Raw genomic sequence first — 20,622 nt, forward strand, 5'->3', positions numbered from 1 at the left:
ACTAGTGCCAGGTCTTTGGTATGTCTTTGGTACTTCCCCATCCCCACCCCCAACGTATCCATCTACTCTATCCCACCTCCCCAAAAGAAGCCCGAATAAAACAAAATCCTTGATCTCAAGGAGCTCAACATCTATTTGGCACGGGGGCAGGGGGATTTTCGGGGGGAGGGCTTATGGAAGGGCTGATTTTTAAAAATCAAGTTGAATGAGGCCGGGCGCGGTGGCTCATGCCTGTAATCCCAGCACTTTGGGAGGCCGAGGCGGGTGGATCACGAGGTCAGGAGATCGAGACCATCCTGGCTAACATAGTGAAACCCTGTCTCTACTAAAAATACAAAAAAATTAGCCGGGTGTGGCGGTGGGCTCCTGTAGTCCCAGCTACTCGGGAGGCTGAGGCAAGAGAATGGCGTGAACCCAGGAGGCGGAGCTTGCAGTGAGCAGAGACCGCGCCACTGCACTCCAGCCTGGGCGACAGAGGGAGACTCCGTCTCAAAAAAAAAAAAAAAAGTTGAATGATTAAAACAAAAAAAGAAATTCAGCCCACCTCTCCTCTGAGATCAGATTAGTATATCCAACTGCCTACTTAATATCTCCACCTGGAGAGCTTATAGGTATCTCAAACTTAAGATGTCCAAAAGCAGGCTCCTAACCACCCTTTCCCCACCAAAGAAATGCTGCTCCTTTCACTGTCTTTCCCACCTCAGTCAATGGCAAATCCATTCTTTCTGGTTTCTCACACCAAAACCTTGGAGTCAGCTTTGAGACCTCTTCCAAACCCCTTCTTTCTCTTCCCCTCTTCTCTTTCCCTCTCTCTTTCCCCTCCCTCCATAAGTAATCCTTCAGGAAATTCTGTTGGTTGTGCCTTCAGAATATATCCAGAATCCAACTATTTCCCACCATCTTAAGTACTACAACCTTGGTCTAAGCTGCTATCATTTCTCACCTGGGTTTTCCACAGCCTTTGAACTGTTCTCCTTGCCTCAAACCTTTCTCATGCTTCTCACCATTGCCCCTACAATCTATTCTTTTTAGAGCAGCCAGTGATCCTTTTCAAATACAGGCAGATCCTATCACTCCTCTGCTCAAAGCTCACTAATGCCCCCTCATCTAATTCCTTCAGCTGAAGGCCAAAGTCCTATCATGGCCTACAAATTGCTGATAACTGCCTGCTACCTCTGTAGGCTTCTCTCTCCATATTCACACTCCACTACTGCTGTGCCTGAATCACACCAGATGTACCCCCACCTCACAGACTACATACATGCTGTGCTGTCTGCTTGTGTATCAGTTAGGAGATACACAAGTTATGACTGTTATTTACATTTTGTAGAGACTATGTTGCCCAGGCTGGTCTCGAGCCCCTGGCCTCTAGCAATCCTCCCACCTTAGCCCCCTAAAGTGCTGGGATTACAGGCGCGAGCTATTATGCCCGGCTGTGATGGTTAATTTTATTTGTCAATTTGACTGAGCTAAGAGATGCTCAGATAGCTGGTAAAGCATTATTTCTGGGTGTGTCTTTGAGGGTATTCCTGGAAGAGATTAGTATTTGAATAGGTAGACTAAGTAAAGATCATCCTCACCAATGTGGATGGGCATTGTACAATCTGGTGCCTAAAGAGAATTTAAACAGGCAGCTGGTAGATTTGCTGTTTTAGCTGAGACATTCATCTTCTGTCCGTGGACATCAGTGATCCTGGTTCTCAGGCCTTCAAACTTGGATTGAATTCCACCACCAGATTTCCTGGTTCTCTAGTTTGTAGACAGCAGATTGTGGGACTTCTCAGCCTATCAGTTCTGTTTCTCTGGAGAACCCCCACTAATACACAAGTTTTCTGGAGCTGCGTAACAAGTTATTACAAACTAAGCATCTTAAAAACAAACACCTATGTAGTATCTCACAGTTCGGTAGATCAGATGTCCAGCATGACTTTACTGGATTCTCTGTTCAGGGTATCATAAGCCTGAAGTCAAGATGTTGACGGGGCTACTCATCTGGTGGCTCTAGGGGGTGGGGGGGGTGGGGATCCACTTCCAAGCTATTATTGTTGTTGGCAAGATTCAGTTTCTTGCAGCTGTAAGACTGATGTCGCTGTTTTCTTCATGGCCATTAGCCAGGAGCCACTCTCAGGTCCTAGAGGCCACCTGTCTTCCTTGACACGTGGTTCTTCCATTTTCAAGCCAACAACAGTGTCTCTAACCCTTCTCAGGCTTCACACTTTTCTGATGTCCCCTTCTGCAACCATAAAGAAAACACTCTGCTTTTAAAGGGCTCATGTGACTAGATCAGGCCCACCCAGACAACTTACAGTCAACTATGCCATATATTATAACCTTCTCACGTAAGTAAAATTTGTCATATTCACAGTCCCATGGAATATGCAGCATATACTAGGGAGATATATACTAGAGAGCAGGAAATCTCAGAGACAGTGGTCCCCAACCTTTTTGGCACCATGGACCAGTGTAGTGGAAGACACTTTTTCCACAGACCAGGGGAGGGGTTAATGGTTTCAGGATGATTCAAATGCATTACATTTATTGTGAGCTTTACTTCTTTTACTATTGCATTGTAATATATAATAATTATACAACTCACCATAATGTAGAATCAGTGGGAGCCCTGAGCTTGTTTTCCTGCAACTGGACAATCCAATCTGGGGGTGATGGGAGACAGTGACAGATCATTAGACATTAGATTCTCATAAGAAGCATGCCACCTAGCATGTGCCATTCACAATAGGGTTCATGCTCCTATGAGAATCTAATGCTGCTGCAGAGAATCTAATGCCACCAATGATCTGACAAGAGGCAGAGCTCAGGTAGTAATGTGAGTGATGGAGAGTGGCTATAAATACAGATGAAGCTTCACTTGCTCACCCACCACTCACCTCCTGCTGTGTAGCCTGGTTCCTAACAGGCCATGACTGGTACCAGTCTGTGGCCAAGGGGTTGGGGACCCCTGATCTAAAACTTCTACCTACCACACAAATGCTGTAATAAAAAGACCCAAAATATCATGGCTTAAACATGATAGTTTATTTTTTTCTCTCACATAACCATCCAAATGTAAGTACTCTGAGGCTACCATGGTAGCCTTTAGTTGTTTTGCCTTCTCCAAGGAAGTAGTCCTCATCTTTAAGGTCCAAAATAATTTACCACCATGTGTGCCAGGTCCCATCCCAACTAGTGAGATGGAGGGAAAAGGAAAGGAGAAGGCATACCCTTTCTTTTAAGGGCACAGCCTGGCAACTGCACGCATCAATCACATGACCAAACCTAGCTGTAAGGAAAGCTACAAAATCTAATCTTTATTTTCAGTGGTCATATGCCAACAGAAAATTTAGAGGCTCTTTTCGTAAAGAAAGGAGACAATGGATACTAGAGGACCACTAGTGGCTTACACAACTAGTTGAACAGTAGAAGAGTGAACACTTCTTCAAGATGTTCTCAAGGCTTACTCTCTCAATTCTCTGTTCAAATGTCACCTTATTAGTGAGTTCTTCCCTAACTGCCCAACAGAAAATAGCAACTCTCTCCCCAACATCCTTATCCTCTTTACTTGCATTACTTCTCTCCATAGCACTTATTACCACTTCATATAAATACTTATTTATTTCCTATTTTCCCTGACTAGAAATATAAGCTCCATGGTAGCAGAGATTCTGATTGCTGCCTACTCTATCCCCAGCTCCTATACTAGGCACCATGAGTACATGATCAGAAAATATTCATGGAAAAAAATACATAAATGTATAACAATCTTCATTTGTGAGTAAGAAGATAGGCTCTGGAATCAGACTGCCTGGATTGAAATCCTAACTTCATCACTTACTAGTCATGGGATATTTTACCTCAGTTTCACTTTTTGAAAATGAAGATAATAATGTCTACCTTATAGTATTGTGAGGATTAAGTGAATTAATGCACACAAAATGCTTTAGAATCGAGCCTGGTAAGTAGTAGACATCTGATATAAATGTTAAGTGTTTAGTTTTTATTCATTTTGACATAACGGTGAACAAGACAAAGGATTCAATGAGGGTATGAATAAACAGCATGGACAACTCGTTCATGAAAGGGCAAGGAACAGTACCTGAGTCACAATAGTCCTTAAAGTTTAAGGCCTTAAAACAAGAAAAAGGTGGGTGCCGTGGCTCATTCCTGTAATCCCAAAACTTTGGGAGACTGAGGTGGAAGGATCACTTGAGCCCAGAAGGTTAAGGCTGCAGTGAGCCATGTTCATACCACCGCACTCCAGCCTGGGCAACAGAGCAAGACCCTGTCTCAAAAAACAAAAACAACAAAAAAACACAATCAAAGCTCTTCAGACAAAGACAGAAAGGAATTCTGTTCAGCAAGCTCTGCTGAACCCTCAACACTGCCTAAAACTCTGTTTCTTTTGTCAGTTCATTCTTCCATTCCAGGCAATGAGTATTTCAAACCTCTTGTACTCTCTCATCTTCCATTTCCTTCTGCTTTATTCTCAGATGATGACTTTACCTTCTATTTGAAAAAAGCAGATGCTGTATTATCAATCAGCATTCTCCAGAGAAGCAGAATCAATAAGATATATACATTCATATAAAGACATATATTTTAAGAAATTGGCTAACACATGTGTGGGGGCTGGTAAATCCAAAATCTGTAGGGCAGGCTGGCATGATAGAAACTCATGCAGAAGTTAATGATGCAGTCTTATTTTTTCCTCTTAACTTTTTTAAATTTTTATTTTTTTAGAGACAAAACCTCACTCTGTCGCCCAGGCCGGAGTACAGATCATAGCTCACTGCAACCTTGAACTCCTGAACTCAAGCAATCTTTCCATCTTGGCCTCCCAAAGCATTTGGATTACAGGTGTGAACCACTGCACCTGGCCTGATGCTGCAGTCTTGAGGCAGAATTTCTTCTTCTCTGAGAAACCTCAGTTTTACTCTGAAGGCTTTCAACTGACCCATATTATCAAGAGTAATCTCATTTATTTAAAGTCAACTAAGTGTAGATGTTAGCCATACCTATAAAAATGCCTTCACAGTAACACCCAAATTAGTGTTTGATTAAATAACTGGGTAATATAGCCTAGCCAAGTTGACACACAAAACCAACCATCACATGCTATTTAAAAGGAATTCTCTCAATCTCCAAATGCCAAATTTTAAAATCATTTAGATCTGCTCTTATCCATTCCTCCCTCCTTCCTGTTACCAATTAGAGATGCTCTTTCTCTCTCTAAAGGCAAGTTCTATACATTTGCTCTGGGACTATTCTTTCTTGCCTCCTTTCACTTAACAAATATTTATTGAGTATCAACTGCATCAGGCAGTTTTCAGTGTTTGTTTATATCAGTGTACAAAATAGAAACAGTGACAGAAATTCCTGAGTTATGGAGCTTACATTCAAGTGGCAGAGACAGATAATAAAGAATAAAATGACACTTTGGGAGGCCGAGGTGGGCGGATCACGAGGTCAGGAGATCGAGACCATCCTGGCTAACACAGTGAAACCCCGTGTCTACTAAAAATACAAAAAACTAGCCCGGCGTGGTGGTGGGCGCCTGTAGTCCCAGCTACTTGGGAGGCTGAGGCAGCAGAATTGCTTGAACCTGGGAGGTGGAGGTTGTAGTGAGCCAAGATCATGCCACTGCACTCCAGTCAGGGCAACACAGCAAGACTTCATCTCAAAAAAAAAAAAAAGAATAAAATGAATAAACTACATAGCATGTGAGAAGCGATATGTGTTATGGAAAAAAACAAAGCAAAGGGAATCAGGAATGTCTAAAGGGAGCATAGCTTACCATTTTAAACAGGATAATCAGAGTAAGCCTTAACAAAAAGGTGACATCTGAGCAAGGACTTGAAGGAAAGGAGGACAGACCTTCTCTCTATCTTTTGTCTGGTTTATCTGGTTTATTGAGACAGGGTCTTGCTGTGTCACCCAGGCTGGAGGGCAGTGAGGTGATCACGGCTCACTGCAGTCTTTATCTCCCAAGGTCAAGCAATCCTCACACCTCAGCCTCCCACGTAGCTGGGACTACAGGCATGTGCCACCACGCCCAGCATATTTTTTTTTATTTTTTATTTTTTTTTTTGTAGATATGGGGTCTCACTATGTTCCCCAGGCTGGTCTCGAACTCCTGGGCTCAAGTAATCCTCCCGCCTTGGCCTCCCAAAGTGCTGGGATTATAGGTGTGAGTCACCATGCCAGGCCTGTCTGGTTAATTTTAATTCATCCTTTGGGTCTCAGCTTCAAAATCACTTCCAGTGAAGCTCTCCTTCATCCCTCAAACAGAAAAAGTTTGCACTTCTGTATGTTTCCATTACAAGATACATTTCTTCTTTATAACATTCATCACAGTTGTGATTACTGGTCCTATATTAACCTTCACATAACTACGTTAAGTTTCAAGAGAACACGGATTGAACATTCTTGTTCAGCTCTGTATTTGCAGGGCTTACATTAAAAATGGTAAAAGCAGTCACTCAAATATCTGTGGAATATGTGAATATATAGATGAATGTGGGGCATACCCAGAAAAGGAAAAACAGAATCTCTATTACAAGTAACTAAGCTAATTCCTAACTAATCAAAAGGGGTCTAGACTCAAGACAAGAAGCTATTAGGAAGCACTCTGTTGAGCCCCTGTGTCTCCGTGCTGGAGCTGGAGGGACTCCTTTTTTAAAAATTAAATTAAAAAAATTTTTTTAAGTATAACAACAACAAAAGCTGTTAGGAGACTGCTGCTGTAATGTGTATAAGAGCTGATAAAATTTTAAGGGGCCGGGCGCAGTGGCTCACACCTGCAATCCCAGCACTTTTGGAAGCCAAGGCAGGTGGATAACCTGAGGTCAGGAGTTTGACACCAGCCTGACCAACAAGGTGAAACCCCATCTCTACTAAAAATACAAAAATTAGCTAGGTGTGGTGATGGGCACCTGTAATCCCAGCTGCTTGGGAGGCATCAGGCAGGGGACTCGCGAGGCAAGGTGGAGGTTGCAGAGAGCAGAGATTGCGTCACTGCACACCAGCCTGGGCAGAGCGAGACTCCATCTTAAAAAAAAAAAAAAAAAAAAAGCTGATAAAAGTTTGGTTAAGGTAATAACAATGAAGATGGAGAGAAGGAAAACAGTTTAAGAGATATTTAAGAAGAACTATAGGACTTAGAAATTAGGTGGAAACTAGAATGGCAGAATGATTTGCTCCAGATGGGGCCTTTTAGATGTTGACTGATCTGTGACTATTAAGGGTAGAAGATACCACCTACTGAGATTTTGGGTGAAAAACATCTTTAAATCATTGGAAAAACATCAAATGTTAGATGTGCAGGTTCACTTCTGTCTCTTCTGATAAAAAAGCCTTTCTCTTAGTTATGTTAATAGTAAATTGAGTTGGGAGGAAATTCAAAAATGGTCATTCAACAAATATTTGTTGAGCACACATTATATGCCAAACACTGTGATAAGGATATAATGGTGAGCAATACAGACATGGACTCTGACTTTGTGAGGTATATGATGAAACACCATTAAAAGCACTACACACCGGCTGCTTGCTTTGCTCCATGCCTCCCTGATGAAGCCCCCGTCATAGCTGCCGCCAAGCCTGCCACTACCGCCTCTGAGCAGAAGATGGCTGTGCCACCCAAGTATGCCAATCTTGGCAAATCTGCCAGGAATGTCTTCACCAAAGGCTACCGATATGGCCTAATAAAACTTGAAAACAAAATCTGAGAATGCATTGGAATTTGAAAGCTTAGGCTCAGCCAACACTGAAATCACCAAAGTGACAGGCAGTCTGGAGACTGAGTTCGGCCTGATGTTTATGAAGTGAAACACACAACACACTAGGACTGAGATAACTGTGGAAGATCATCTTGCAAGTGGACTGAAGCTGACTCTCGATTCGCCCTTGTCACCTAATACTGGGGGAAAAATGCTAAAATCAACACCAGGTACAAGCAGGAGCACATCAACCTGGGCTGTAACCTGGATTTTGACATCACTGGACCTTCAATCTGGGGCGCTTTGGTGCTGGGTTGCAAGGGTTGACTGGCTGGCTACCAGATACATTTTGAGACTGCAAAATCCTGAGTGACCCAGAGCAACTTTGCAGTTGGCTACAAGTCTGATGAATTCCAACTTCACACTAACATAAATAATGGGACAGTTTGGTGGCTCCATTTACCAGAAGGTGAGTAAGAAGTTGGAGACCACTGTCAATTTCACCTGGACAGCAGGAAACAGTAACACTAATAGGGTTTGTCTGTGTCCCCACCCAAATCTAATCTTCAATTGTAGCTCCGATAATTCCCATGTGTTGTGGGAGGGACCTGGTAGGAGATAATTGAATCATGGGGGCAGTTTCCCCAAACTGTTCTCATGGTAGTAAATGTCTCACGAGATCTCATGGTTTTACAAGGGGAAATTCCTTTCACTTGGCTTTCATTTTCTCTCCTGCCTGCCACCATGTAAGATGTGCCTTTCACCTTCCACCACAATGATGAGGCCTCTCTGGCCACATGGAACTGTGAGTCCTTTAAACCTTTTTCTTTGTAAATTACCCAGTCTCAGGTATATCTTTACCATAAGTGTGAAAACAGACTAATACAAACACTCACTTTGGAATACCCAAGTATCTGATCAACCCTGACACCTGCTTCTTGGCTAAGTGAACAACTATAGCCTAATAGATTTAGAATATACTGAGACCCTAAAGCCAGGTATCAAAATGACACTGTCAGCTATCCTGGATGGCAAGAATAACAATGCCAGTGGTTACACGATAGGTCTGGAACTGAAATTTTGAGCATACTGTACAATTGTTTACTTTTACATTATTTTGCAGCAGAGCTACCTTCAGAATTTTGTGTATCTTTTACTGTACGTCTGGGATGCAAGCATTGCTAAATGTTAGACTTCCAGGCTAAATATGTTAATTTCCAGGCTAAAGATAATTCAGCTTTAAAGTGTTACTCTTTCAGAGGTAGAGAAGAAACCCAATTCCGAAAAAGGTCCTTTCAGCTATAGATTTGGAGAAGGAACTTGGTGGCCCCTCTAGAGAAGCCAGGTTTCTTTTTTTTATCTAGAAATGACTGCATGTGGAAGCTAATAATATGTAGGCATTTCGTAAATTCATACTGAGTAAATGAATGAAATTGTGACTTCCTGAGAATTGAACCCTGGTTTCCTAACTCTAATTAATGAGAGGCTTGTTGCCTGATGGTGTGTGCAAACGCACTTGAAAGGGACTCTTTTAGACAGATCTTCATGACCTGTTTCCACCCCAGTTAATCATCACCTCTTTTACACCAAAAGATCTGCAGGGTGTGGTAACTGTTTCTTTTCTGCCATTCTGGGGTGGAGAGGGTGAATGTGATGAAGCCAATAATTCAGGACTTAATTCCTTCTCATGCTGTGGTTTTGTGACCCTCCACCAGAATATGAAATAGCTTCCAGGAGTTCCAGATATAAGCTTGGAAGAATCACATGGTGACAACACTCAGAATCTAAATTGGACTTCCGTTGTATTCTCACCACTCAATTTATTTTTTAGCAGTTTAATGGGTGTATTTTAGAGCCTTCCATTTTGTGTGAATTTAGATCCTCCCCTTCAAATGCTGTAATTAACATCATTCAAAGTAAAACTTGAAAAATATATTGAAAAAAAGTGCGATACACCAAAAGCATGAGGAATTACGGGAGCTGGAGTCTGAGAAGAGTTCTTTGAGGAAATAGTAACTAGGATCTCAAGAATGAGTAGATAAAGGGGGAAAGCATTGTAAGCCAGGAAACAGCACATACAAAGGCCTTGAGATGAAACAGTACATGACAATCTAGAGGAAGTGAAAGAAGGCCCGTGTGGCTAGAGCACAGAGGGAAAGAGTGAAGTGTGATTTGAATAAATTCAGCAAATAGTATTGACAGTCCATTGTTTGATAGTTACTGATAAGATAAAGCTGGAAGTAGTCACAGGCTGGATCATGCAGGGCCTTGTAGGTCATATTTAGAATTTCAGTTTTTAATCCTAAGAATGGGAAGCTCTTGCAAAGTTTAAGCATTAGTTTGCATGTTATGGCTTATGGGTGAAGAACAGATTGAAGGGATACAAAAGTGGGTATAGGAAGCAGTAGCAACTGCAATAACCCTGGTGGGAGATTACGGTGAAGGTGGAGAGAGGGGCAGTGAGAATCAAGGGATATTTAGAAATGTAAACTGGTAAGATTTGGCAATTGAGTGATAGAAAAAGCCAAATGCCTTCTAGCTTCTCCAACTGGATGGGTACCAGGCATAGGATAGTTTATTAGGAAACATGTTGAGTTTGGGATGTTTTTGAGATACTTAAGTGGAGATGTCAAATAGCTTGGAGGAGATCTGGAAGTCATCAGTAACTAAAGTTCAGAGTGGGGATGTAACTGTCCTAGAAAAATTAGACTGAGAAGAATAGAACCTAGAGAAACTTTCAGATTTAAAGGCTGGGAGGAGGATGAGCCTGCAAAGGAGGCTAAGCAGCTGTGGTCAAAGAGGTAGTAGTAAAACCATGAAAGTAGAATCAGACACCAATGGAAGAGTATTAATGAGAAGAAACTTGAAAATAATACTAAATGCTACTGAGAAGTGAGGTAGTGAGGACTGGGAAATAACCACCGGACTGAAGGATAGGAAGGTGATCACCAAGGTGACCTTGGCAAGAACCATTTCAATAGAATGAGGGTTGCAGAAGTCAAAATGGACTGGGTTGAGGAATGGAAATGGAAAATGACTTGTAAAACGGAGAGGCCCAAACTATCTAACTGTTTTGAGAAGTTTAACTGTAAAGCAGAAAAGATGGAAGTATAACTGGAGGGGAAATGAGGTATGAAGTGGTTTATTAACAGGAGACTCTTTAGCATGTTTAAACACTGATGAGAAGAATTCAGTAAAGTGGAAGTCAAAGATCCTCCAAGAGGGAAGGACTAAGATTCCAAGCACAGAATAGGCACTGGCCTTAGACAGAGGTATGCTTGCCTTGTTTAGACAAAAGAGAAAGAATGATGCATATGTGTGGGTAAATAAGTTGTAGAATGCTGAGAGAATGACCAATAGCCTCTACTTTTGTCTATGAGGTAAGAAATAGTTACCTGCATAAAGTGAAGATAATGGTGCGGGGGAGTGATAAGAGATTTAAGAATGTTGGTTTGAAATAGTCATTGCAGGGAAAAGTTAAAATGACTAGAAAAATCTAGTAGGACTATGGGGCTGAGACTACATTTGAAGCTGATAACCATGGATTCATAGTGATATAAACCTGCTCCACAGTTTCCTTGGGTGGCATTTAGCTGTCCAAATGCAGGTACAGACAAGTTTCACTTTATTTAAGGGTTCAAAAAGAGATGAAAGGCAAGGAAATTCAGCCTATTGCACAAAAACCACTAGTTTAAGCTAGACAGGAATCTAAAGAAGGAAGGTACTAATGGAAAGCAGAAGCATTGGCTGCAGTGAAATCAGAGAATGATAGAGGGAATAGTTCAATAAACCAAGTGGAAGGAATATGGTCAATAAATAAGATGAAAGTATTTTGAAGATGGAGCAGTTTGAGGTGATGATAATGGCCAAGATAGGACAAACGGAGTGAGTGGCCAAGACAGAGTGGAAATCATCAGAGATTGGGCCAAATAACTAAGAGACAAAACACCAAATGAATTGTCTATGTAAATGTTAAAATATCAAGGAGTGGATAGGAAGACCAAGGGCTAGCTATTTAAAGTAGCAGGAGAGTAGTAGTAAATGAGAGTGGTAGACAAGTAATCAGAGGGTTGTATGGATGAATAGCCTCAAAAGAATGAGGCTTTGCAAAGGAGTAGGCAGTTCTGAAGCCACAATGGCAGGAACAACAAAGTATTTCCAACGTTTACATTTATGGCAACATGATAAAGCTTGTCAACATTTATTCTTTAGTGTTGTGCTTGGAACATCACATTGCTCCCATTATGCCAATGGCTATCACTTTATGGTAAAACCTGAGGAAGACCAGATTATGGAAGGTAAAGTGGTAGGAATAAGGTTTTTCTCCTGAACACTGAACATATTTATAAACAGGAAAGAACCAGGACAAGAGATTGAAATTTTAAGAAAGGGATTAAGAGATGGGTCAGACTGAGGGACACTTGTTTTTTCATGCCTAGAGGCAGGTTAAGTACAGACAGAAGCTCTCAAAGTTCAAAGAGCAAAGGCTTTAGAGTCAGACAGATCTATGCTCCTAGCTCTTCTTTAGCAATTACTATTGTGTGACATTGACGGACAGGAAGCACAGATAATTCACAGTGGAAGTTTATTGCAAGGATACACACAAATGTTGATGTGGAAGGGTCCTCCCACCAGCAGCACAGTATCACAGGTCCCATCCTCCTATCTTCTGGAAGTTAAGAAGTTCAAACCTGTTTTACTTGCATTTATATCTCCCAAGGACAGAGTGCCACTCAGTGGGTAAGGTCCTAGTCAGCAACTTTTACCTTCCTAACAAACTTTTCTGTTCAAGAGATAGCAGCTAAAGAGGGCAAAAAACATGATTGGAACCATTTTTCTCAGTAAGAAACTTTGTATAGGCCGGCCGTGGTGGCTCACACCTGTAATCCCAGCACTTTTGGAGGCTGAGGCGGGCGGATCACAGGTCAGGAGTTCAAGACCAGCCTGACCAATATAGTGAAACCCCGTCTCTACTAAAAATACAAAAAAAAAATTAGCTGGGCGTGGTGGCGCACGCCTGTAATCCCAGCTACTCGAGAGGCTGAGGCAGGAGAATTGCTTGAACCCGGGTGGCGGAGGTTGCAGTGAGCCTAGATCGCGCCACTGCACTCCAGCCTGGGCGACAGAGCGAGACTCTGTCTCAAAAAAAAGAAAGAAACTGTGTATAAAAGGGCCTTTTGGCACATTCTGGATTCTTGCTTCCTCATCTGTTAAGTGAGGTTAATACCTCTTACTTACAGTTGTTGTAAAGATTAAGATAAAGCATGACATCTACCAAAATCAGAACCTACACAAAGTGGGTGCTCATTAAATACTATCTTAAGAGGCAGCCTGCTGTGTAAAATGAACATGGACTTTAAAGTCAGATCTGCACTTTAATACCGGGTCTGCTACTTGAGAATTTCAATTTTCTGCTCTGTAGAGAGGATAGAACATCTGCTTTGTAGGTAGTTGTAAGAAGTTTTAAAATTATTACTGTGGAAACCAATGTCTAAGAGCTTCAATTTCTCTAAAAAAGGAAACAGGGTCACCTGATGAGGGCAGGGTATAGGATTAAGGACAGCAGTAGAGGTGTAGAATAACCGCCATGGTAATTAGAGAAGGAAATGGACCAGGAACCCATAAAGGTGTGTGTTGGTGTGACTGCGTGACTGCGTGTCGGTGTGAGGACTTGGCTGAGGTTGGAGGCCTTGAATATTTACTGTCGTTCATTACACAACTGTTTTTCTCTAGCAGTTTGAATGGAGGAGTAGAAAAGACAAAATAAGTGGAATGATACAAAAAGATGGCCAATGGTGGCAAGAAAATGGGGTGATGGAATGATATGCTATCCAGGCCGCTGAATACAGAAGTAAATTACACAAAGTTGGGGGGCAGGGGAGGCAATAATGAGAAAGGAATGGAGAGGCTGGAATTAGAAATCACAGAATGTACTCAATGGGACCAATGTGGGGCAGATGATGGAAAGCTGGAATTAGGAGATTCTAGACGAGCAGTGAAACATTAAGGTAGCATTAAAGAAGTCCCGAAGATTTCATTTTATCCCTTTTATCATAACCATTGCCATCTACTTCTCCCTTCAGTTTCTCTTCCTTGGATTTGGCTGTATTGCAGAATATGGTCCCCAGATCTCTCCCTTCCTGACTGCCCGTGAAGACAAGCACACAGACCTTTGTTCAAAGGTTTTACTGCTCATTCTGAGAAGACTGTACATACTAAGAAAGTAACAACCTGGGGAAATGGCTGAAGTTCCAAAAGACTCCAGACTTCTTACAGATTTCATCTCTCTTCTGTGGCCACTAACTTCTCAAGGAGGCAGTGCCCAAAAGCCCTGTGGTTTTTTGATCCGTTGTACTTTGATAGCTCCTCCTTTCCCTAGATCCAGCAGAATTGCAGACATACAAGACATAGTTCACAAAACAACAGTTATGAACCAACAAATACTTGGCTCACGGTTATGAGCCATTTAAGTCCGTCAGACTTAAAGACAACTAGACAGAGCTCCCATTTTCTGTCATCTGGGCAGGAACCAATCTCTTGTTGTATAAAATGGCCTTCTGGTACATTCTGGAATCCTGCTTTCTCATCTGTTAAGTGAGGCTAATACCGCTTACTCATAGTTTTGTTGTAAAGATGAACTAAGATAGAACATGACATATTACCCATTTTAAAATTGTACACACAGACCCTGCTTTAACCAGATGCCTGCAAATGCTCAGGTTTTCCTTCTACATATAGAAGACAATTTCTCAGCTGCCAGGGCTGAAGCCAGCAGATACTAAACGACAGAACAAAGGATTGTGCCAATAAAGTAGGCAAAGCTTCCTTGCCCACAATATAAGTCAAACTGAGTAAAAACCGGGTATATTGGCTCCAGGAAAAGGAGCAAGGACACCCAGCTTTCAGGCAACCTCGAATTCTCTCTGTTTAGGATTCACCAACCCCAAGGTCCACTGGGTCCTTCAATCTGAGGGTCCATCCAGGGCCTTCCCTCCTGGGGTTGGGGATGGCTAGCTGCCTGATGGAGAGACCCCAGGCTGTTCAACAGCAACGCCTGGCACAGCCGAGGCAGCCTCGTAGTCTGCGATGCGACGCTGTACCAGGGCAGGCATGAGCTGCACGTAAGCGGCCATGAGGCGGTGGTTGGAATGGATCAGCTTCCCAGCACAGCTGTGCAGACAGGCCTCCTAGAAGGAAGATAGGGTTTAAGTGGAAGATAAAGGTGTCCTGTCGGGCCCGCCTCCTTCCTTCCCCATGCCCAGCCTAGGGGTGAGGGTCGTGGGAAGGCCAGGGCCAGAAGTAGGGGAAGTGGGGTGAGGAGGGAAGCAGTCTACCGCTAAACGCTGTTTGCAGCGTAAGCTCTCTACACAGTTCCCCACCTCCTCAGCGTCCAGAGCTCGGTGGTGCAAGCTGGGCACACAGCGCTGGAAGCAGAGTTCTGTCATCCGATTGTAGACCAACAGGAAGTCACGCAGCTGAGAGAAAAGGGGGACCACGAACTCAGCGATAACGGCCCCACACTTCTAGTCAAGGTCGCGCCGCCCAAAGTTTCCCAGGCCCGCGCACCATAGCCCGAAGATTCCAGCCCTCAAATCCCTGGCTCTATGGGGTTCCCGCGATGTGTGCAGGAATGCGAGCTGAACGTCTGGCCCCGAAACGACTTAGTTCTCACTCACGTTTCTCAGTTGCTGTTGCTGCTGCTGCTGCTGCTCCATCACGCCACCGGCGCATGCCCTACGCCACTTCCGTTTAGCTTCTCGGTGCCGCCCCGGAAGTAACCTCTCGCTGCTCTCGAGAACTAGCTCGAGTATCGCCCTGCCCCGGCTGCGACGTCACCTCCGCCCTTATAATCTGCGACGTGGCCGGCTTCTTCTGCCCGGAGAGGACGTCACTTCCGCCGAGTCCCTGACCTGCTGCTAGGATCGCGACGGGAACTGGAGCCCGAGGTCCCCGCGCGGCCCGGGCCTGGCGCCCTGAGGGGAAGAGCGGCCCGGCCCGAGGTGAGAGGGACATGCTTGGGCGACGGGAAGTTGAACGCACAAACCTGTCCAGAGGGCAAGATGCCCCGAGCCCCGGGGAAGGATGAGGACACACCTGATGTCCAGGTGTATGGGGGTGGGGGCAGGGACTCACACACCTGGGAGACATAACTGACTGTGGAAGGGATCACCGATATTCTGGGAGAGAGAGGCTTTTACCAGAGACTGGGAACATACACCAACTGATCTAACTAAGGCCTGGTGGGGAGGGCCCGAGGAAGACGAGGTGTATGAGACAGAGGAGGGGAGACCCCCTGAAGGAAGGGGGAAGAAACACTAAAGGAGTGTGAAAGGCCAAGCAATGGAGAACAAACCCGAATATGGGGGTGAAGACCTGAGCCCTGGAAAGGGTTCATCTCCTGCTCAGCATAAACACGCCTGCATGGAGATAAGTTCTAAGAGAGCAGACTTTCCCTCTTCACTGTTGTATTTTCATTGTCACAAATAGTGCCTGACACATAGTAGGCACTCACTAAATGTCTGCTGAATGAGTGTAGAAATAATCACCAGAGTCCTGGTGAGGTTGGGGGCTTGTGAGAAGACACCGTGCTTTGGTGTGCCTGTGTGCAAATGTGCGTTTTGGAGGGGAGAAATACATATACCTGAAAAAAGGAATGATGGCCAAACGCTGGGACACTCAAACCCTGGGACAGCCTTTAAAGAAATGACAGAGGAGGCCTCCTTCTTCTAGAGTGCTGGCAAGTGTCCAGAACTTCTGTGTTGGGCTTTGCAGGGTGCTGGGGTGGAGAGTTTTACTCCAATACCTTTCCTAGCCATGACGGACGGGATCCTAGGGAAGGCAGCCACAATGGAGATCCCTATCCACGGGAACGGCGAAGCCAGGCAGCTTCCTGAAGATGATGGGCTGGAGCAGGTGCTTCTGTTTGATTCTTCTAATTGTTTCAATTTAGGAATCCAATTTATAAATCCTGGGTTCTCACCCTCCATTCCAGTAGCCTTCCCCTGACTTATCTGACTCCATTCTTTTTACATATCATTTTGATTCTATGCAGATTTCCCTTGTGTACTGTCTTTATGATGCTTGAATCCAAACTTGTTCCCACCTCCAAAATGCTTCTGCAGCCCCTGTGTTCCTCAAGCAACCCCTCTTCTCTGGCCTATAGGACCTCCAGCAGGTGATGGTGTCAGGACCCAACCTCAATGAAACCAGCATTGTGTCTGGTGGCTATGGGGGCTCTGGTGATGGACTCATCCCCACAGGTATGAATGTTCAGAAACAGGAATCTTGGGTGGAGGAGGGGACAGGAATGGTTTGGGGAAGCGTAGGATATGTGTAGGAAAGCTTGAATTATGTTTGGAGATCTTGGGAACTTCTGTTTGTAGGAATCCCATGGACTCTCCTCAGCCCAAAAGCAACCCCCAGCGTTGTCCATCCATTTCCCTTTTGCCACTTAGCCCCTGAAATGGCTCATTTGTCCTTTCCCTGCTACCACCTGAGTCAAGTTAAGACCTACTTCACAGGAATACCCCTCTCTACAGCTTGAGGCTGAGTTGGAACTTTGTGAGGCTCCTTAGAATTTTTAGATGCTAAAGTTTAGAGGAACAAACAGCCCTGAATGTCACACTAAGATTCCACATGGGAATGCAACCAGGTTTCTTGTTATCATGACCCACCATCCTTGACTCCTGCTGCCCCCAAACTCAGTGTATTTTCTTCTGTTTCCTCTGCCCCTGTACATCAACAACTCCCTGCAAACCCCTCCTCTAACCCCCAAGGAGGCCATATGTATATCAGGATTTGGTTCTCACGGTGCAAGGTCCAAGTTCCTCCTAGTAAGCAGGAGAATCCAGTTGTCTGTAGCATCTCCTTCAGGGAAGTCAATTTCATGTGCTGGAAGAGAAGTATGGGTGGGGGCCACAGAGGTGTCTGGTGTATCTGAGAGAGGCTGGTGTCAGAGAACTTGATCCTTTAGGGTCTGGCCGCCATCCATCTCACAGCACCACTCCTGCTGGCCCTGGAGATGAGGTGGCTCGGGGCATTGCTGGAGAAAAGTTTGACATCGTCAAGAAATGGGGCATCAACACCTATAAGGTAGGATTTAAGCACCTCTCCCTTTCCCAAAACTCCTTATGTGTACCTTTTTACCTTTTCCTCATGATCATAATATCCCATCTGTGGCTGAGAGTAGGAGCCTGGGGGGTGCTGGGGTAGATACCTGTTGTGTGGGGACGCTGTTAGGACTCTGATCTATACCTCCATTTCCCAATCAGTGCACAAAGCAACTGTTATCAGAACGATTTGGTCGAGGCTCACGGACTGTGGACCTGGAGCTTGAGCTGCAAATTGAGTTGCTGCGTGAGACGAAGCGCAAGTATGAGAGTGTCCTGCAGCTGGGCCGGGCACTGACAGCCCACCTCTACAGCCTGCTGCAGACCCAGCATGCCCTGGGTGATGCCTTTGCTGACCTCAGCCAGAAGTCCCCAGAGCTTCAGGTGCCTCACCCAGACCAAAGAGGGTGGGAGAACTGGGCATGGGCCCTCCCAGGCAGTCATTCCTCATCCTCCCTCCCTCCTGCAGCCCACAGGGAGAACCCCTTCAGGGTGGGCCCAGCCCTACCCCCAGCAGCACTCACCTGTGGAGGCAGCCTAAGGGTTTGTACAGAGGTCCAGAAGTTGGAGGGGGTGGGGGAGGGGGCACACTAGGTGCCTCAAAAATAACCCCTCTCTGCATTGGGGAGAATGCCTTCAGTGCTCAGCCTAATCAGAGCCCCTCCCCTGCTTGCCACACTAGCTCTCAGACTGTTCCAGTCTTGTGAACTTACCCAAGAATGCCCACCACCCACATTCCTACCCCAGGTATCCCCAGGGTGATCCCACTAACTTTCCGGCTAAGAGATCCTTGCTGGAGGCAGTCCTTGGTTGTTCCAGTTTTGCTGGCTGTGTCCTCCCCGGGGAGGAAGGGAATGAAGGGCTCTACAGCTCCAGTCAGGTAGGGAGTGTTATTCAAGGTCTGTTCCTCCCTTCTGCCCTCAGGAGGAATTTGGCTACAATGCAGAGACACAGAAACTACTATGCAAGAATGGGGAAACGCTGCTAGGAGCCGTGAACTTCTTTGTCTCTAGCATCAACACATTGGTCACCAAGACCATGGAAGACACGCTTATGACTGTGAAACAGTATGAGGCTGCCAGGTGTGGGCACTGGCAGGGCTTAGGGTTTGGGGAGTTGGCTGGCATGGGTGGAAATTTGGGCATTAGGGGCATAAGAATTCAGGAAGGGAAGGAGAGTATGTGTTGAGGATAAAGGGGTGGAGAACAGCCTTTATCACCCCCTCCCCAGGCTGGAATATGACGCCTACCGCACAGACTTAGAGGAGCTGAGTCTAGGCCCCCGGGATGCAGGGACACGTGGTCGACTCGAGAGTGCCCAGGCCACTTTCCAGGCCCATCGGGACAAGTATGAGAAGCTGCGGGGAGATGTGGCCATCAAGCTGAAGTTCCTGGAAGAAAACAAGGTGCCAACCCCACCCCCTTGACCCTAGCCCACCCCCTCAGACCCTCCCCATTATTGAATGAGGAAATGCAGCCTAGCTAGGGAGTAGAATGTTTACCCCCTCAACCCCTGGGCCTTTCCAGATGACCCTCCCTCCAATTCCTGGCCCTTTCCTGTTGGAGGATTTGGCTGCTGGTTCCAGGAACATAACTGGGAAAAATCACCCCCTCAGCTGGGGTACCAAAACCCTAGGCCCACAAATCCAGTGAGGTTTCTTCCATCAGACTGACCCTTCTCCTTTGACTCCCTGGGTAGAGTTCAGCCCCTACCCCAAAAGCACCATCAGAGCAGAGTCCTTGTGCCCCTGGTCTGTGCCTGGGCTCAGGCTCATAGACCCTCAAGAAGGGCGCCTGAGTCTAGCCTTAGCTGACCCTGCTGGACCCCCAGATCAAGGTGATGCACAAGCAGCTGCTGCTCTTCCACAATGCCGTGTCCGCCTACTTTGCTGGGAACCAGAAACAGCTGGAGCAGACCCTGCAGCAGTTCAACATCAAGCTGCGGCCTCCAGGAGCTGAGAAACCCTCCTGGCTAGAGGAGCAGTGAGCTGCTTCCAGCTCAACTTGGCTATCAAGAAGGACATTGGGAAGGGCAGCCCCAGGGTGTGGGAGATTGGACATGGTACATCCCTTGTCACTTGCCCTCTGGCTTTGGCTCCTTTTTCTGGCTGGGGCCTGACAGCAGTTTTGCCCACATTGCTATGGTGGGAAGAGGGCCTGGAGGCCCAGAAGCTGCTGCCCTGTCTATCTTCCTGGCCACAGGGCTTCATTCCCAGATCTTTTCCTTCCACTCCACAGCCAACGGCTATGACAAAACCACTCCCTGGCCAATGGCATCACTCTTCAGGCTGGGGTGTGCCCCCTGACCAATGACAGAGCCTGAAAATGCCCTGTCAGCCAATGGCAGCTCTTCTCGGACTCCCCTGGGCCAATGATGTTGCGTCTAATACCCTTTGTCTCTCCTCTATGCGTGCCCATTGCAGAGAAGGGGACTGGGACCAAAGGGGTGGGGATAATGGGGAGTCCCATTGCTGGCCTTGCATCTGAATAGGCCTACCCTCACCCACCCACCCAGTTTAATTGTGCTTAGAGCCCAAGAAGATTGGGATCTAGCACTAGGAATAAACGTTTCATAAAAGCAGGCCCAGCGAGGTCAATTTGTGGGGGACTCTAGGAGGGTGGCCTGGGTGGAGACATGCTCCGTCTAATCAAACACCAGAACCCTATCAAGTCAAAAGAGCTGGGGCCAGGCAGCTGAAGTCACAGATTTCAGAGATGGTTTGAAGACCCAGTCTTCTCTCCCAGTCTCAGTTGGAGCCAAAGCTTTATTTGTCCTTTAGCCAGCACCAAGATAGCTGT

At 45.5% G+C, this 20,622-nt stretch overlaps 2 protein-coding genes and 1 pseudogene across 16 annotated transcripts; 2 read left to right on the forward strand and 1 right to left on the reverse strand.

The window, feature by feature from the left end:
* Positions 1-115: 115 nt before the first annotated feature.
* On the reverse strand, positions 116-15,519 carry TIMM10B (translocase of inner mitochondrial membrane 10B). 4 transcript variants are annotated; one of them, XR_010121327.1, is made up of 5 exons: positions 15,392-15,505; positions 15,095-15,190; positions 14,658-14,902; positions 2,597-2,654; positions 116-2,233 (listed from the first exon to the last, which is right to left on the reverse strand). XR_010121327.1 is itself a non-coding variant. In XM_055282636.2 (3 exons), the coding sequence occupies exons 1-3, from the start codon at positions 15,428-15,430 to the stop codon at positions 14,726-14,728; spliced, it is 312 nt and encodes a 103-aa protein (XP_055138611.1). In that variant the 5' UTR covers positions 15,431-15,519; the 3' UTR covers positions 12,284-14,725. The 4 variants fall into 4 exon arrangements, 2 of the variants coding, with proteins under 2 accessions (XP_055138611.1, XP_055138612.1); XR_008658459.2 differs by lacking the exon at positions 2,597-2,654 and having other exon boundaries at positions 1,435-2,233; XM_055282636.2 differs by lacking the exons at positions 116-2,233; positions 2,597-2,654 and having other exon boundaries at positions 12,284-14,902; positions 15,392-15,519.
* LOC129484482 (voltage-dependent anion-selective channel protein 1-like) lies at positions 7,623-8,799 on the forward strand (annotated as a pseudogene).
* Positions 15,520-15,543: 24 nt separating the features above from the next.
* Positions 15,544-20,404, forward strand: ARFIP2 (ADP ribosylation factor interacting protein 2). 12 transcript variants are annotated; one of them, XM_055282621.2, is made up of 8 exons: positions 15,544-15,715; positions 16,488-16,628; positions 16,879-16,975; positions 17,689-17,807; positions 17,987-18,208; positions 18,749-18,906; positions 19,055-19,229; positions 19,655-20,404. In XM_055282621.2, exons 2-8 carry the CDS (start codon positions 16,530-16,532, stop codon positions 19,808-19,810), a joined length of 1,026 nt encoding a protein of 341 aa, XP_055138596.1. In that variant the 5' UTR covers positions 15,544-15,715; positions 16,488-16,529; the 3' UTR covers positions 19,811-20,404. The 12 variants fall into 12 exon arrangements, with proteins under 12 accessions (XP_055138596.1, XP_055138607.1, XP_055138597.1 ...); XM_055282622.2 differs by having other exon boundaries at positions 15,588-15,715; positions 16,528-16,628; XM_055282631.2 differs by having other exon boundaries at positions 15,603-15,715; positions 16,528-16,628; positions 19,523-20,404.
* Positions 20,405-20,622: the final 218 nt, after the last annotated feature.

The sequence above is a fragment of the Symphalangus syndactylus genome, chromosome 6 (assembly GCF_028878055.3).
Source record: "Symphalangus syndactylus isolate Jambi chromosome 6, NHGRI_mSymSyn1-v2.1_pri, whole genome shotgun sequence".
Taxonomy (NCBI): Eukaryota; Metazoa; Chordata; class Mammalia; order Primates; family Hylobatidae; genus Symphalangus; species Symphalangus syndactylus.

Coding starts and splice junctions, on each gene's coding strand:
- TIMM10B (XM_055282636.2), bottom strand. CDS start 15,430: ATGGAGCAGCAGCAGCAGCAGCAACAGCAACTGAGAAAC. Junction 15,191..15,391: donor AGCAACAGCAACTGAGAAAC/GTGAGTGAGAAC, acceptor CTTTTCTCTCAG/CTGCGTGACTTCCTGTTGGT. Junction 14,903..15,094: donor GAGCTCTGGACGCTGAGGAG/GTGGGGAACTGT, acceptor TCTTCCTTCTAG/GAGGCCTGTCTGCACAGCTG.
- ARFIP2 (XM_055282621.2), top strand. CDS start 16,530: ATGACGGACGGGATCCTAGGGAAGGCAGCCACAATGGAGATCCCTATC. Junction 16,629..16,878: donor AAGATGATGGGCTGGAGCAG/GTGCTTCTGTTT, acceptor TCTGGCCTATAG/GACCTCCAGCAGGTGATGGT. Junction 18,209..18,748: donor AGAAGTCCCCAGAGCTTCAG/GTGCCTCACCCA, acceptor TTCTGCCCTCAG/GAGGAATTTGGCTACAATGC.